The sequence below is a fragment of the Hipposideros armiger genome, unplaced genomic scaffold, assembly GCF_001890085.2.
Source record: "Hipposideros armiger isolate ML-2016 unplaced genomic scaffold, ASM189008v1 scaffold_236, whole genome shotgun sequence".
Taxonomy (NCBI): Eukaryota; Metazoa; Chordata; class Mammalia; order Chiroptera; family Hipposideridae; genus Hipposideros; species Hipposideros armiger.
In genome coordinates, this window is record NW_017731586.1 from 1,245,475 (window position 1) to 1,260,690 (window position 15,216).

The 15,216-nt window shown below is 35.8% G+C and overlaps 1 protein-coding gene across 2 annotated transcripts in view; it reads left to right on the forward strand.

Annotated features, from left to right (window-relative positions):
• The window catches only part of FBXL13 (F-box and leucine rich repeat protein 13), a 226,515-nt gene that overhangs the window by 76,785 nt on the left and 134,514 nt on the right, over nucleotides 1-15,216 (forward strand). For both annotated transcript variants that reach the window (XM_019655131.1, XM_019655130.1), the window contains 2 exons: nucleotides 9,663-9,758; nucleotides 12,829-12,961. In XM_019655131.1, the coding sequence (XP_019510676.1) occupies nucleotides 9,663-9,758; nucleotides 12,829-12,961 (229 nt within the window). The remainder of the gene's footprint in view (nucleotides 1-9,662; nucleotides 9,759-12,828; nucleotides 12,962-15,216) is intronic.

A 15,216-nucleotide genomic window follows, 5' to 3' on the forward strand; every position in this document is an offset into this window, starting at 1 on the left:
TCACCCATCTCCCAAACCCGCTCCCATCTACCAACCATCCATTTGTTCTTTGTATCTATGAGTCTATTTTTGTTTTGTTTGTTCGTTTATCCTGTTCTTTAAATTCCACATATAAGTGAGATCATTAGGTATTTGTCTTTCCCAGTTTGACTTATTCCATTTAACATAATACCCTCTAGGTCCATCCATATTGTTGCAAATGGTAAAATTTAATTCTTTCTTATGGCAGAGTAATACTCCATTGTATAAATGTACCACATTTTCTTTATCCAGTCGTCTATTGATGGGCATTTCGGTTGTTTCCATGTTTTGGCTATTGTGAATAGTGCTGCTGTAAACATAGGGGTGCATATATCTTTCAAATTGGTGTTTTGGATTTCTTTGGATAAATACCCAGGAGTGGAACTGCTGGGTCATAAGGTAGTTCTATTTTTAATTTTTTGAGGAACCTCCATTCTGTTTTCCATAGTGGCTGCACCAATTTGCAATCCCACCAACAGTGCATGAAGGTTTCATTTTCTCCACATCCTCGCCAATACTTGGTTGTTGATTTATTGATGATGGCCATTCTGACAGGAGTGAGGTGATATCTCATTGTGGTTTTTATTTGCCTTTCTCTGATGATTGGTGATATTGAGCATCTTTTCATATGTCTACTAGCCATCTGTATGTCCTCTTTAGAGAAATGTCTATTCAGGTCCTCTGCCCATTTTTTAATTGGTTTGTTTGTTTGTTTGTTTGGAGTTGAGCTGTATCAGTATTTATAAATTTTGAATATTAACCCCTTATCAGATATATCACTGGGAAATATCTTCTCCCATTCAGTAGGATGTCTTTTTGTTTTTGATGGTTTTCTTTGTTGTGCAAAACCTTTTTAGTTTGATGTAGCCTCATTTGTTTATTTTTTCTTGTTTCCCTTGCCCGAGGAGATATATCAGTGAAAATATTACTAAGGGTAATAGCTGAGAGTTTACTTCCTATATTTTCTTCTAGGAGTTTTATGGTTTCAGGTCTTACATTTAAGTCTTTAATCCATTTTGAGTTTATTCTTGTATATGGATTTAGAAGGTGGCCCAGTTTCATTTTTTTTCCATGTATCTGTCCAGTTTTCCCAGCACCACTTATTGAATAGACTATCTTTACCCCTATGTAAATTCTTGCTTCCTTCGTCATAGATTAAAAGGCCATATAGGAATGGATTTATTTCTGGGCTCTCTAGTCTGTTCATTGATCTATGTGTCTGTTTTTATGCCAACACCATACTGTTTTGATTTGCCTCTATATTTCTTAACTGGGATCATATACATGGACTCATTTCAACAGCTTAGAGTCAGAGCAGGCTTCCTTGCACTTGTGAAATTCTTTTCTTTGTCCTCCCCCTACAAGATTCTCTTCTCATCTTTTGTCCCTTTGTTACATTCCTCCATTTTTCTTCTGACATGGGCTTTTGTTCCCCTTGCTCACCTCATTAGTTGTTCATGGACCACTAGATACTTTTCCTTCTCCTAAAGATCCACATTCCCCCTGGCACATAGATACTGATACATAGTGAATAAGAAGATTGAGTCGCCTCATACTTCATACTTATATAAAGTCTCAGTGGCATGCAATTTTCTTCAAACTTCTTTTGTTTTCTTTTGTGTCACATCTTGTCAGTTTTTTGGGTTAGGATGTCTTGCATGTGAGAATAACCATACAGTAATTATATATGAAATTGAATTAAAAATCCACACTCACCTACCCTGATGTTGGCAACAGCACATGTTTGTTGTGGAATTATTTTCTGATCTTACCAATTTAATGCATATGAGCATGTAACAATTCTCAATATATATCATACAACGATGGCATGACTTCCTAGGAGAAAGTGAGGTTCGTGCTAATTGCACTTAAATTCTTTGTAAAGCTTATTCCACACTGAGATGTGGAACACCTGCCTTTTAAATATTTCTGGGCAGTGTTCTATGGAATTAGTGAGGTGTGACTGTCATAGAGTAGGTGCTTAACAATAGTGTTAAATGAGCTAGTGAATAAATTAATAACTCGCCACATATTGGAAAAGGCATTATATGGCCTTTTTCTAATAGTTCCTTTTTTTTCTACTATGTAGATAAGAATGTGAATATACCTTTCAGAAAAAAGTCTGTCTCCACTTAGGCAAGAATTTAGCATTTATATGATGGGTAGCGTTCAATTAGAAATGGAGTTTTTTTTTTGTTATAAATAATATCCTGTTAGGATTTGTAGTTGAAAATAATGTAATCACATGATATGGAAAAAGTAAACCCGTTAAACTTGACATTAACGATTATGCAATGGCAGTACAAATAGAAGTCTAGTTTTAACTATCTGGCCGTGAATCACAATAGTAATCACAAAATTTTAGGTATGGAGGAAGCCTTGAGAGATTATCTCATCAAAGACCCTGATTTGTACATGAGGAAACAGACTCAGAGGAGCCAGGTAACTGTACTGTGTTGAATAGCATCCCCCGCAAATTCATGTCCAACCAGAACTTCAGGATGTGGCCTTATTTGGAAATGGAATCTTTGCATGTAAAATTAGCTAAAATGAGGTTCCACTGGATTAGGGTGGGTCATAAATGCAATGACTGGTGTCTTTATAACAGAAAGGAGAGGGAGATTCAGATCCACACAGTGGGCATGAATGCCGTATGATGACAGAGGCAAAGGTTGGAATGATGTAGCTACAAGCCAGGGAATACCAAGGAATGCCAGCAACCACCAGAAGCTAGGAAGAGACAAGGAAGGATATTCTTCTAGAGCCTTCAAAGGGAGCATGGCCCTGCCAACGCTGTGATTTCAGACTTCTAGCCTTCAGAACTGTGAGAGAGTAAGCTGCTATTGTTTTAAGCCATCCAGTTTGTGGTAGTTGATTATAGCAGCCTCAGGAAACTAAGGTAGTAAGTAACCTTCCAAAGAGTGGTGGTGATTCTGGAATAAAGGCTCAGTCCACCCATAGCAGCCGTGCCCTTAGTGCTTCTCCCGTCTACTTCCTGTGTGTTGGGGGTACTTGGAGGTGCTCTCTTAATCAGAGACTTTATGTCTTTATTCGTTCTATTAGTTTCTGTCCTTAGAACTTAGCTTCCTGCCTCCCTCTTTCTCTAAGTGATCCTTACACAACTCTTGCATGAGCCATTTTTTTCTCATATCTCTTACACCCTCAGAAATTTGGCCATGTACTTCTGCTGTTCTGTGCTGCATCCTCTCTGGGCATAGGCACTGTTACAACACTTTCTCTCTCTTAAAAATGCTATACAAGGGCCGGCTGAGTGACTCAGTTGGTTAAGAGTGCGAGTTCTGAGCAACAGGGTCGCCGGTTCGATTCCCACATGGACCAGTGAGCTGCGCCCAAGCTGAACTGTCACTGAGCTGCCAACAGGTGGCTGGATGGCTCAACTGTTGAGAGCAATTGTTCCTAACAACAAGGTTGCCAGTTTGACTCCCTCATGGGATGGTGGGCTATGCCCACCCACAACTAAGATTGAACACAGCACCTTGAGCAGAGTGGCTGGATGGCAACTGGACTTGGAGCTGAGCTAGCTGCGTCCTCCACAACTAAGATTGAAGGACAACTTGGCTGTTTCCCTTCCCCAATTCCCTAATAAAATCTTAAAACAAAAAAAAAATGCTATGCAAGTATAGTCCATGTGCAAAACTGTACAAGTACAGTTTTCAGATCATGTGATCTACCACCATAGTTTTCCAATGCTTTTTAGCCATTTCAATGACTGACCTAATTAGTGGCATTGTTTTTAGTGGCATATTTTTTAGCGGAATATTTTTTCCTTTGTAGTACATACAGACAAATGTGAAGTTTTTACTTTCTTGATAAAATTATTTAATGCACAAAAGTTTTAAATTTTGATAGTCTAACCTATTTTTTCCTTTGCCATACCTAAGAATCCACTGGTGTCATACCTAAGAATCCATTGCCAAACCCAAGGTCATGAAGACTTACCCTTTGTTTTCTTCTAAGAGTTTTATGGTTTTTAGCCTTTATATTTCAGTTGTTGATCCATTTTGAGTTAATTTTGTATAAAGTGTGAGGTAAGTGTCCAAATTCTTTCTTTTGCATTTGGATATCCAGTTGTCCCAGGGCCATTTGTTCAAGAGACTGTTCTTGCTCTTTTAAACGATCTTGGCATCCTTGTCAAAAATCAATTGACCACAGATGTATAGGTTTATTTCTAGACTCTTAATTCTACATTTGTCTATATGTTTATCCTTATGCCAATACCATGCTGTTTTGATTACTGTCGCGTTGTAGTAAGTAACTGGAAAGTGTGAGCTCTCCAACTTCATTCTTTTTCAAAATTGTTTTAGTTATCTGGGGCCCTTTGCAATTTCATATGAATTTGAGAATTGGCTTTTCCATTTCTGAACCAAAGAACCAATAAAAATTTAATAGGGATTGCACTGAGTCTGTAGATCATTTTGGGTAGTATTGACATCTTAATATTTTTCTTGTTAGTATTATCTATCTAGTCCTTGGATATTTGATGTAATATTCATGTAAAACTCCCTGGGCCTGTGTTTGTTTGGTGTTTATTTATTCATGGGAATACTTCGAATTCTGATTCAATCCACTTTATTGTTATTATGTCTTCCAATGCATGGATATGGGATAGCTATATGTTTATTTAGGTCTTCTTTAATTTCTTTCAGTAATGTTATGTAGTTTTCAGTGTGCTAGTCTTTCACCTTCTTAGTTAAATTTATTCCTAGATATTTTATTCAAAAGTGAGATTATTAAAATAAAATATTTTAGGTATGCAAAGAAATACAATGAGCACTTGTGTAATCACTACCCGGCTTAAGGAATAAAGGTTAACAAATAGTTAGAACCTCTCTGAAAGCACTGTTTTCGCCCTCGAAATAACTGCCCTTTAAATATAATGTTTATCATTTCCTTACATGATATGGTTGGCAGACTAATAGCACCCCAAAGATATCCATGTCCTAGTCCTCAGAACCTATGAGTGTGTTATCTTATGTGGCAAATGAGTCTTTGCATATGTGATTAAGTTACAGATCTTGAAATGGTGAGATTATCTTTGATTATCTGATGGGTCCAATATAGTCAACAAAGGTCCTTATAAGAGGGAGGCTGGACCTCTTGTACATACATTCCTCCAAGGGCCAGATAAGCCCCAGTGTCTTCAGCTTTTAGGACCTAGAGATATCTCAATAAGTCCAGTACCCATCCGGCACCCTACATAATCTTTATAACATTATTGATTATATTCCCCTCTAATCATTATGTTGGTTTGTACACCGGAAACTAATATAAAAGTAAAATTGAATTAAATTAGAGATATCGCTAAGGTCCTGGGACACATTTCTCCTTGAAATGTAAATTATTAGGGACCTTTCTGACACCTTGGGAACTTGATACAGGGGACAAATGCATACTATAAACATTTAATCTTCTTGGGGAGACAATAGAAGTTAAATTATCCTTTTGAATCAGAGAAATTAACTAGACAAATGGCTATCAGTCTAATCCTCATAGTATGTGGAAAGTAACATGTTTGTAGAGGAAGTGGAGGCAAATCATTACTTTTATATCATATAGACTTCTGTGTCTCCAGAGGCTGGAGCTTTTTACAGAAGCACTGAGAAATCCAGGAGAGGTTTATTTCCTCAAATTGATTTCTCAACAGCTGAGAGGTTTGATATAATCTTTCATTATGACTGTGGATTTTTCAATTTCTCCTTGTATCTTCATGGCTATGTTATTAGGTGCTTATACATTTAGAATTGTTATATATCTCTAGTGAATTGTTTGAATTGTTTTAACTATCATGTAGTGACCCTCTTTATTAGATAAGCTTTAAAAATCCACCTAAAATATTATACTGAACAAGATGAACACAAATGAAAGGAAGTATGATAGCTATATTAATACCACAAGTAAAAACATTAAAGCAAAAGCATTATTAAGGATAACATTTATCTTCTAACTACTGAATTTTGTTAAATTTATAGTTACTAGATATACTTGGATTCATTTTTCTCATTTTATACTATTTATCCTTATTTTTATATGCTTTCTGACATCTCCTTTCCTGCTTTTTTGTTGAGTTTTAAGATCTACCCCCTTTTCCCATTTTCATGTTTTAAGAGATACAAATTCTATTTCTACCACTTTAGTTGGTTTCTCTTAAATATTTTCAACATGTACATTTACCTTAATAAAGCTTAAAGTGAATGAATAGCTACGAGTTTGGACAATTGAGTTCTCGAAATCATCATAGAAAAGGTGCTACATACCTCATTGCTGAGTATCACTACAGTCACCTTCAAAGTACTTCCCTTGGGAAGCTATGCACCAACACCAGTGCCTAGTCCACCCTTCAAAGCAATTTTGGAACTCTTTTTCTGGAATGGCCATCAGAGCTATCATTGTATTACCCTCGATGTCCTGAATGTCATCAAAATGTCTTCCTTTCAATATTTCCTTTATCTTTGGGTAAAGAAAGAAGTCATTGGGGGCCAGATCAGGCGAGAAGGGAGGGTGTTCCAATACAGTTATTTGTTGACTGGCTAAAAACTCCCTCACAGACAGTGCCGTGTGAGCTGGTGTATTGTCATGATGCAAGAGCCATGAATTGTTGGCGAACAGTTCAGGTTGTCTATCTTTTTCATGCAGCCTTTTCAGCACTTCCAAATAGTAAACTTGATTAACTGTGTGTCCAGTTGGTACAAATTCATAATGAATAATCCCTCTGATTTCAAAAAAGGTCAGCAACATCGGTGCAACAAGTTCACGAACTTAATTGTCAGACCTCATATATTTTCTGAATAATTACCAGAATTCAAAACATTTTTATTCTGATTACTCTCTTTAGAGTTAGAATACGCATGTTAGTACTATCTACTGTTTTTTTCCACATTCATCATCATCATTTTACTTTTTTAATAAAGTTAATGGCTTTACCCCTATAGTTATTATTTTCTTTGGCTATCATTACTATTTTCATCTCACTCCTTTCTTCTGATTCCAGTGGCCTTTAGAAGCTCTTTTGTGAAGGGTCTATTGGAGAGGCACACTCTCTCAATCTTTGTCTTAAAACATTTTTACTTGATGCTCATCCTTAAGTTATAGTTTACTTCCATGTGGTATCTGAGATTTATTAGTATTTTCTGCTGATTTTCCCTTCTGTGGTTGCTAAATGACATTCTTTAGGAGGTAAGTTTCTCTGGTTGCATTTAAGATTTTCCTTTGATTATGCCCTTTTGCAATTTCACTACAATGCCATGGTATCTTTTGATTTTCCTCTGCTTCTTGAATCTGAGACTTTTTTTTTTTTTTAGCTGAGCCATCCTGCTACCTGTTGGCAGCTCAGCGGCTGCTCAGCTCGGGCTGGACTCGAACTGCTGTTGCTCAGAGCTCACACTCTTGAGCGAGCTCTTAACCAACTGAGCCACTCGGCCGGCCCTTGAATCTGAGACTTTTGTGCTTCTTGAACCTGATAATTTTGTTGCTTTTTATCAGTTTTAGAACATTTTTATCTGTGGGATTTTTGAATTTAGCTTTGATTCCATTTTCTCTTTTTTCTACTTTGGGAAATTCTATAAAGATATACAGAATGTTAGACCCTTTCATGTTATAAAAATGTATCTCTTAAACTTCTTTGTATAGTCATGTCTTTATCTCTTTATACCTTATCATTTATAATTTCTTCCAATATATATTTCAGTTTGTTAATTCTCTTATCAGTTAGGTTTCATTTGCTGTTTAATCCATTGAGTTTTTAATTTCAATCATTATATTTTTAATTTCCATGAATTTTATTTTGTTCCTTTATAAATCTGCCAAGCCCTTTTTCAACAACAGCTTTTCTCAATTTAATTTTCTTTCTATGTCTTTATCAGCTTAATGTTTTTATAATTACTATCTGGCAATTTTATTGTAAGGTTATTGTTTTTCTGTTGTTGAATGTTGCTGGGTTTTTTCCTTCATGTGTTTTGTAATTTTTATTGAATGGTCATTTTGTTGGGGTTTAATCCATGGAAATCCTGTAAGGCCTAATTTGAGGATGTGTCTCTTTAGAGAAAGTGGTATTTATTTCTGCCAAATGTCTCAGAGTTACTACCAACTCGGAAGCTGTTTGCTTCAAGTGTATCAAATCCAATTACTATGGTAATAAATTCAAATTGGATTCCACAAATAATTAAAATTCAAATGCCAATCCACATGATAGCTGGTTTTGGTTACAAATTCTTTGGGAAATTATTTTTATTTTTATTTGTTTAGTTGAGCCATCCTGCCACCTGTTGGCAGCAGCTCAGCTCAGGCCAGGAATCGAACCGCTGTTGCTCAGAGCTCGCACTCTTGAGCGAGCTCTTAACCAACTGAGCCACTCGGCCGGCCCTTGGGAAATTATTTTTTCATACAAGGCTAGGTATCTTAACTTTTCTCGTGCCAGTAGGTAGGCTTTTTCTTTGTTGTTTTTTTTTTAATCTCTTTCTTAATTCTGGATTTCTCTCTCTCTCTCTCTTTCTCTTTCTCTTTCTCTCTCTAACTCAGTTATGACTACCAGCTTCAAACATGCCTAGTGACTTTTTCTGCCTCTGCATGGCCAGTAAAACCTGAACCTATTTGTTATGAAATGCAGCAACCATCCCCACTACCTCCCCATCTGGATCAACTAAAACATGAACACCTTATTTATATGAGTCTGGGTTTACACGGATTTGGACCCTGGCTATTTTCCTTACTTTCCTGAAATTTCAGTTATGTTTTTTAAAAATACATTTGTTTTAGAGAGGAGAAAAGTGGTAGCCAGAGACTTGGGGTGGGAGGAATAGGGAGAAATTGGTAAAAAGGCACAAACTTTTAGCTATAAGATGAATAAGGTCTGAGGATCTGATGTATAACATGGGACTATAGTTGATAACACTGTGTTGTATAATTGAAATTTACCAAGAGAGTAGAACTTAAATGTTCTCTCTCTCAGTCTCTCTCTCTCTCTCTCGCCCTCTCTCTCTCTCTCTCTCTCTCTCTCTCTCTCTCTCACACACACACACACACACACACACACACAATAAATATGTGACATATGAGTTAATTAGATGGGGGGAGTCCTTTCACAATGTATATGTATATCAAATCACCAAAATATACACTTTAAATCTTACAATACATGTCAATTATACCTTGATAAAGCTGAAATTTTAAAAATTAAAGAAATATTTTGCAAACGTTTGTTTTAGCATTTACTGATGTTTTATATCAAGAAGATTTCCAGGTTTTCTAGTCTACTATGTTTTCTAGAAATAGAAGCCACAGTGGGTTTATTGATCTTCCCAGGAATCCTGTAACCTTAGAAAGAATCCAGTTCAGTTCAGCAAACAATTATTGAGTGTCTTCTATGTACCTATCTTTTTTTCCATTCTTCCACAACTATCAATTAAAAAGATCACATTATATCAAAGGCATCAACAATTAAATTATATAGTACTTTAGATAAAATTCCTATTTTCAAACAAAATTCCGGCACTTAAACCACTGCTTCTACAATGTATGGATTACATTGTCATTATTCATAGAAAAAAAGAAAAAAGGAAGTAGTGGAAGAGTTACATCAGGATTCACAGTTTTCAAAATTGCGTATTTCTTTTCTTTGTGTTTAGATTTTCTTCTACCTCAGTTTAAGAGATGTGGTAATATGTGGTCAAGTTTGTCACTCCTGGATGTTGATGATACAAACGAGCTCTTTGTGGAATGGGGTAAGTAGACACTAACTCCCTGAAGCTATGTCTTCACCATCATGTGCTACTGAACAATGGGGGTATGTTCTGAGAAATGTGTGGTTGGGTGATTTTGTTGTTTTGTGCAACCTCATAGAGTGCACCTACACAAACCTAGATGGTATAGTCTACTATAGACCTGTGCTCTGTGTTGTAGCCCATTGCTCCTAGGCTAGAAACCTATACAGCATGTTACCATAGAAAATGACATGAAATTAAATCAAGCACAAGAGAAAATGAAGCAATCAAGAGATGTGGTAAACACGAGATGTTTACCACATGAGGCTGCTGCTGACATAACATGGCATACTGTTTTGCAACAAACTTTTTTTTTATAAGTAGAAAAGAGCACACCCTAAAATAATGATAAAAAGTATAGTGCAGTAAATACATAAACCAGTAACAAGTCATTTATTATCAAGTATTAGGTACTGTATATAATTATACATGCTAATGCTATACTTCTATATGACTGGCAGTGCCGTAGGTTTGTTTATACCAGCAGCATCACAAACACGAGTCATGAGTTGTGCTAAGATGTTACAATGGCTACGACATCACTAGGTGATAGGAATTTTTCAGCTCCATTATAATCTTATGGGATCATCTTTGTGTATGTGGTCTATCATTGACCAATACATCATCACACAGTGCATGACTTTATTTCAGTTCTTAAAGGATAACAGTCTGCTATTAATATTAAGCCAAATATAGTAATGACTACCATCTTCCCTGCGCCCCACTCTGTGGCCACCAAGAGCAGGTGCACTTGTTTCTCTTTTGTGCAGGCACAAGCCTGAAGGATGAGATAAAAAGATAATGTCATTTTAACAGATAAGTTATTGGTATTTTCTTATTTAAATAATAGAAATAAATTGAGTATTATTTTTGTATTGAAACAAAACTCCATTGTATCTGTTAGTTTTACCAGTGCCTAACTCAGGATGCTGCAGAGATAAATTGAGAAAATACAAATAAAGTCCTGAGTGTACAGTCTGTATGTAAGCAGCAGGCAATAAATACTGGCTACTATTATTAGTTCAAAAAACATAATAAAGCAGCCCAAAATATGGAGTAAAGGAAAAAACAACTGAGCATGAAATAGGGCTAAAATTCACAACACGTAAACAAAGCTTGTTTGATAATCTTCGTGTGTTTGCATGCACATGGACACACGTATAGTTAGGCATTTTCTCATATGAACTTCTAGGCTGGTACCTCTGTACTATTCTTGTCATTAGATTAGTTTGGTACTATTCTTGTAACCTAGAACTTGCCTGTTTCTCTCATTCCAAAGAGACACTGGGGAGGGGTCTCAGCCAACAACAAAAAATAAGCATGTATTATTCCCGACGACTTATCTTTTCTGTTTCATGGATGATACTTTAATCTCAACTACTACTATTTATGCCATCAGCCAATGTTGCAGTGGCAACATTTTCCCTGTTGCCTGAAGTCGAGTTACTAGCTTACTTTACCACCGCTTCTTAAGTGCTGATAATTGGAGGACCCATGATATCACATGCTCAGACTCGCCTATGAACAGATGGCCAGAGCCATTCTGCAGAAACCCTAAAACGTACACAAAGAAATTCAGAGGAGTTGACAAGGTGCCAGGGGCTCTAGCTCTATAAGTCAGCTCAACACCTTTACATCCCATCAGAGCACTGTCCCATTGCTTGGCTGTACTGTTTTCCTCTCATTTTGTGCAACAATAGCAAGAAGAAAATGTGCTTCTGTCTCAGCTAACCCATCTTAACTAACACGTTAAGCATTCCTGTCTTAAATTTATTTTTACTTTAAGGCAGTCATTCTTAAACTTTAGCATGTATCAGAATCATCTGAAGGGATTGTTAAAATAGATTGCTGGTTGCCACCCCCAGAGTGTCTGACTCAGTGAGTCTGGGTTGGGGCTTGAGAATTTGCATTCCCACAAGTCCCAGAATGTTCCTGATGCTGCTGGTCCCAGGACCACACTTTGAGAATCACTGGTTTAAGTAAGAAATCTCTTACTCATGTGACAGATTGGGGATGTTACCTTTTTTCTTCGGAGAACCCATAAAGAAGAAAAATAAATAAATCCAAATAATCTGGATAAGAAAGAATATGTACAATATTAAGATCAGGACAAATCCTGCAGATGCCTGACAGAAAAAGCCAGCACTTCTGCCCAGAGACCTCCCTGGGTAAAGACGGAGAATATGTGAGCACATGGCCTTGAAGAGCAAAGCTAGGAGAGGAAGTTAAATCTCTGTGTTTAGCACTTCTCTTTCCACAATTCTATGTTGCCCCTCATCTTCAATTATTTTTGCCTTTCTTTGTGAATGCTCAAATGTGGCACAAATATAACACATTTTTGCACAAAGAATTGCTTTATTTAGAAGACAAAGAAATTGGATGTTCATAAACTTACCATTTCTGCTGAAAAATATTAATACTATTTTATCAATGTTATTGTTTATTAACCAGCCCTGGCCACTCAGCTCTCACATAAACCTCTGTGCGCTTCACGTTTATATATAATCAGCCAGGTACACTGAGGTCATCCTTCCTTTTCTCTAAAATTACCTCTTCCCAATTATAAATTATGTAAAGGCCATTGTAAACCATGCACTTTAAATTGTCTTTCCCATATTCAAGGATTCAATATATATTCTGTGCTCATAAAACAAGAAGCAGAAACACATTAATGATCAACAAAGCTGCATTGACATGGAAGCCTTGGGGCTCACCTGGGATGATGGGGGGCATACAGGCCACTTCAAGACAATTGACCAGGTTGGGGTGGGGTGGATGTGAGCCCCCCACTCTCACGGCTGTCGACCTGGACTGGACATTTTGAATCTGTTTGTAATTAAGTCCAGGAATGACCACAAAAAAGAAAATCTGTTCATAATTAAAATTGGGACTAACCATGAAAAACAACAATGCGCCCCCCCCAACTGAATGATGTGATAAATTTTAGTCCTTGATGCTTTAAAAATATTTTTAAAAATTTACATGCAAAAGATCTTTTCATTTCTTAATGTCTTTTGTTTTCCCTTTTTAGATTGATTTTTCCTCAGTAAAAGATATGATCACAGATAAATACATAGTGTCTACTTTGCAAAGGTGGCGGCTAAATGTGCTGCGCTTGAATTTTCATGGTTGTCTTCTCCGATTGAAAACTTTGAAATCTGTCAGTAAGTATGTTAATTACAACTGTTTGTCCTGCTGTCCTGTATTTTAATTAAACAAATACGAAGAAAAGTAAAAATAGAACGGAAACTTCAGTTACAGTTTTAGGTCATAAGAATGCCAATTAAAATCATCCCTAAAGCTTATAATATAGTCAGCTCTTACTGGATTGTATACCCTGGGAGCTGGTTCTTTGTTCATTCTAATTGATGACTTTTTTTTTTGGTCTAGTATTTGTCTATCTATATATCATCAATTTATTTCCTAAAAAATACAACATAAGGTCATATTCTGATTTTTAAAGTTCTAATGATACACAGTAAAAGCAAAAACCTCCCTTTGTCTTCCTCAAACTCATTCACTTACTCAAAGGTACTCAATATTATCAGTTTTATAGCTGTTTTTCTAAAATATATTTACATATATGTAATTTAAAATACACTATTAAAATTTTCAACATGAAAGGGACCATATTGCTTTATATTTTCTTTTATATCTTGGAATTCTTTCCATGTCAGTACATATAGATCTACTAAATTATTTTTAAATACTTAAAATTATTTTCCATAGTATGGATATACCATAATGCCTTTAACTTTCTTTCTGCTGATGGACATTGATTGAAGTTATTTCCAATTTTTTCCAAACTGCTTTGTACTTTCATTGTGATATTTGTTTTTAACTGTCTTAGTTATAATAAAGTTTCATAGACTTGGTGGCTTATAAACAACAGAAACATATTTCTCCCAGTTCTGGAGGCTGGAAGTTTGAGATCAGGATGCCAGCGTGGTCAGCTTCAGGTGAGGGCCCTCTTCACAGTTGCAGACAGCCTTCTTGTTATATCCTTGGCTGGCAGAGAGAGGGTGAAAGAGCTCTTTGGATTTCCTTGTCTAAGGGCACTAATCCTGTTCATAAGAGCTCCACCCTCATGGCCTAATTACTTCTCAAAGGTCCCACCTCCTAATACCGTCACTTTGGGGGTTAGGATTTCAACATATGGATTTTGGGGGGACAAAAACATTCAGTTCATTGCATTAACCCATATATCCTTTGTGGGTGCATCTTATGAGGTGCATGTTATACTATCCAAACATATTTTTGGAAATGAGAGGAAAAAATTTCAGAAAGTATACATCCATATTGATTTCACATGATCAGAAAAAATGCCCTAAACATATGTAAATATCAACATAAATAAGTCTAAAGATATTAATGGTAAAAGCAAGTTACAGAATGGTATATATAATCTAATACCATCTGCACACAATTTATCAATGTGCAAAATAATAATACTTTGTATTTTGGAAAAACTTTAATAATATGCATATTTAAACACACACACACACACACACACACACACACACACAGCAAAATATAACAAGCATGTATGGGAATGAAAAACTCCAAATGCAAGACAGGGGTTACCTCTGAGTTGGAGAGATTTGAATGAAATGCTGAACAGGCTCTAAAGGAGTTTCAACTTTATCTGTATTTTTTAATTGAAAAAATAAATAAAATGTACAAAATGGATTAATTCTGATTGGTTATTCTGGTGCTGACAATAGATATCTAATCACATATTAAACTCTCTTCTGGATTTTATTGGTTTGTCAGTTGATCCTTTTGGGTTTTCTAGGTAGACTGTCATATCATCTAGAAATATTAATAGTTTTATTTTCATTCATTTCTATTCTTATATCTTTTATTCCTTGTTTTCAATAGCAGCGATATGCAGCCATATTGTCTTATTCTTGACTCTTATTTTTCATATTTTTAATGAGAATAGTGTTAATATTATTACATTTTAATTTCTCAGATACACTTATAAGAGATATAATGTTTCCACTTTTACAGCAGTCATCTTCTGCACATCATTCATTCAATCTGGTCATGTCTGCTTTTAGATTTTTAGGAACCGTTAATTTCTAATCCACCAACACCTTTCCTGCTTTGTTTTCCCAGGATATTATAGATTTTTGAAAAAAAATTATTTTTTGGAATTTGGGCAGGAGAAGAAAGTTGAAACATGTGCTTAGTCTGCCATCTTGAAACAATTTATTACTATTTTAGTAATAAGAGTAAGCAACATAATTATAAACCTTAATGTGTTAGCCACCAAAACACTATCTCTGTCTCTCCCTCCATACACACACACACACACACATACATATAGAAAAAATATGTAGAAAATATACTACTAAATAAATCTATGTTGTTTAGAAGAAAAAATAGACTCAAGATGCAACATTCGAGATTTTAG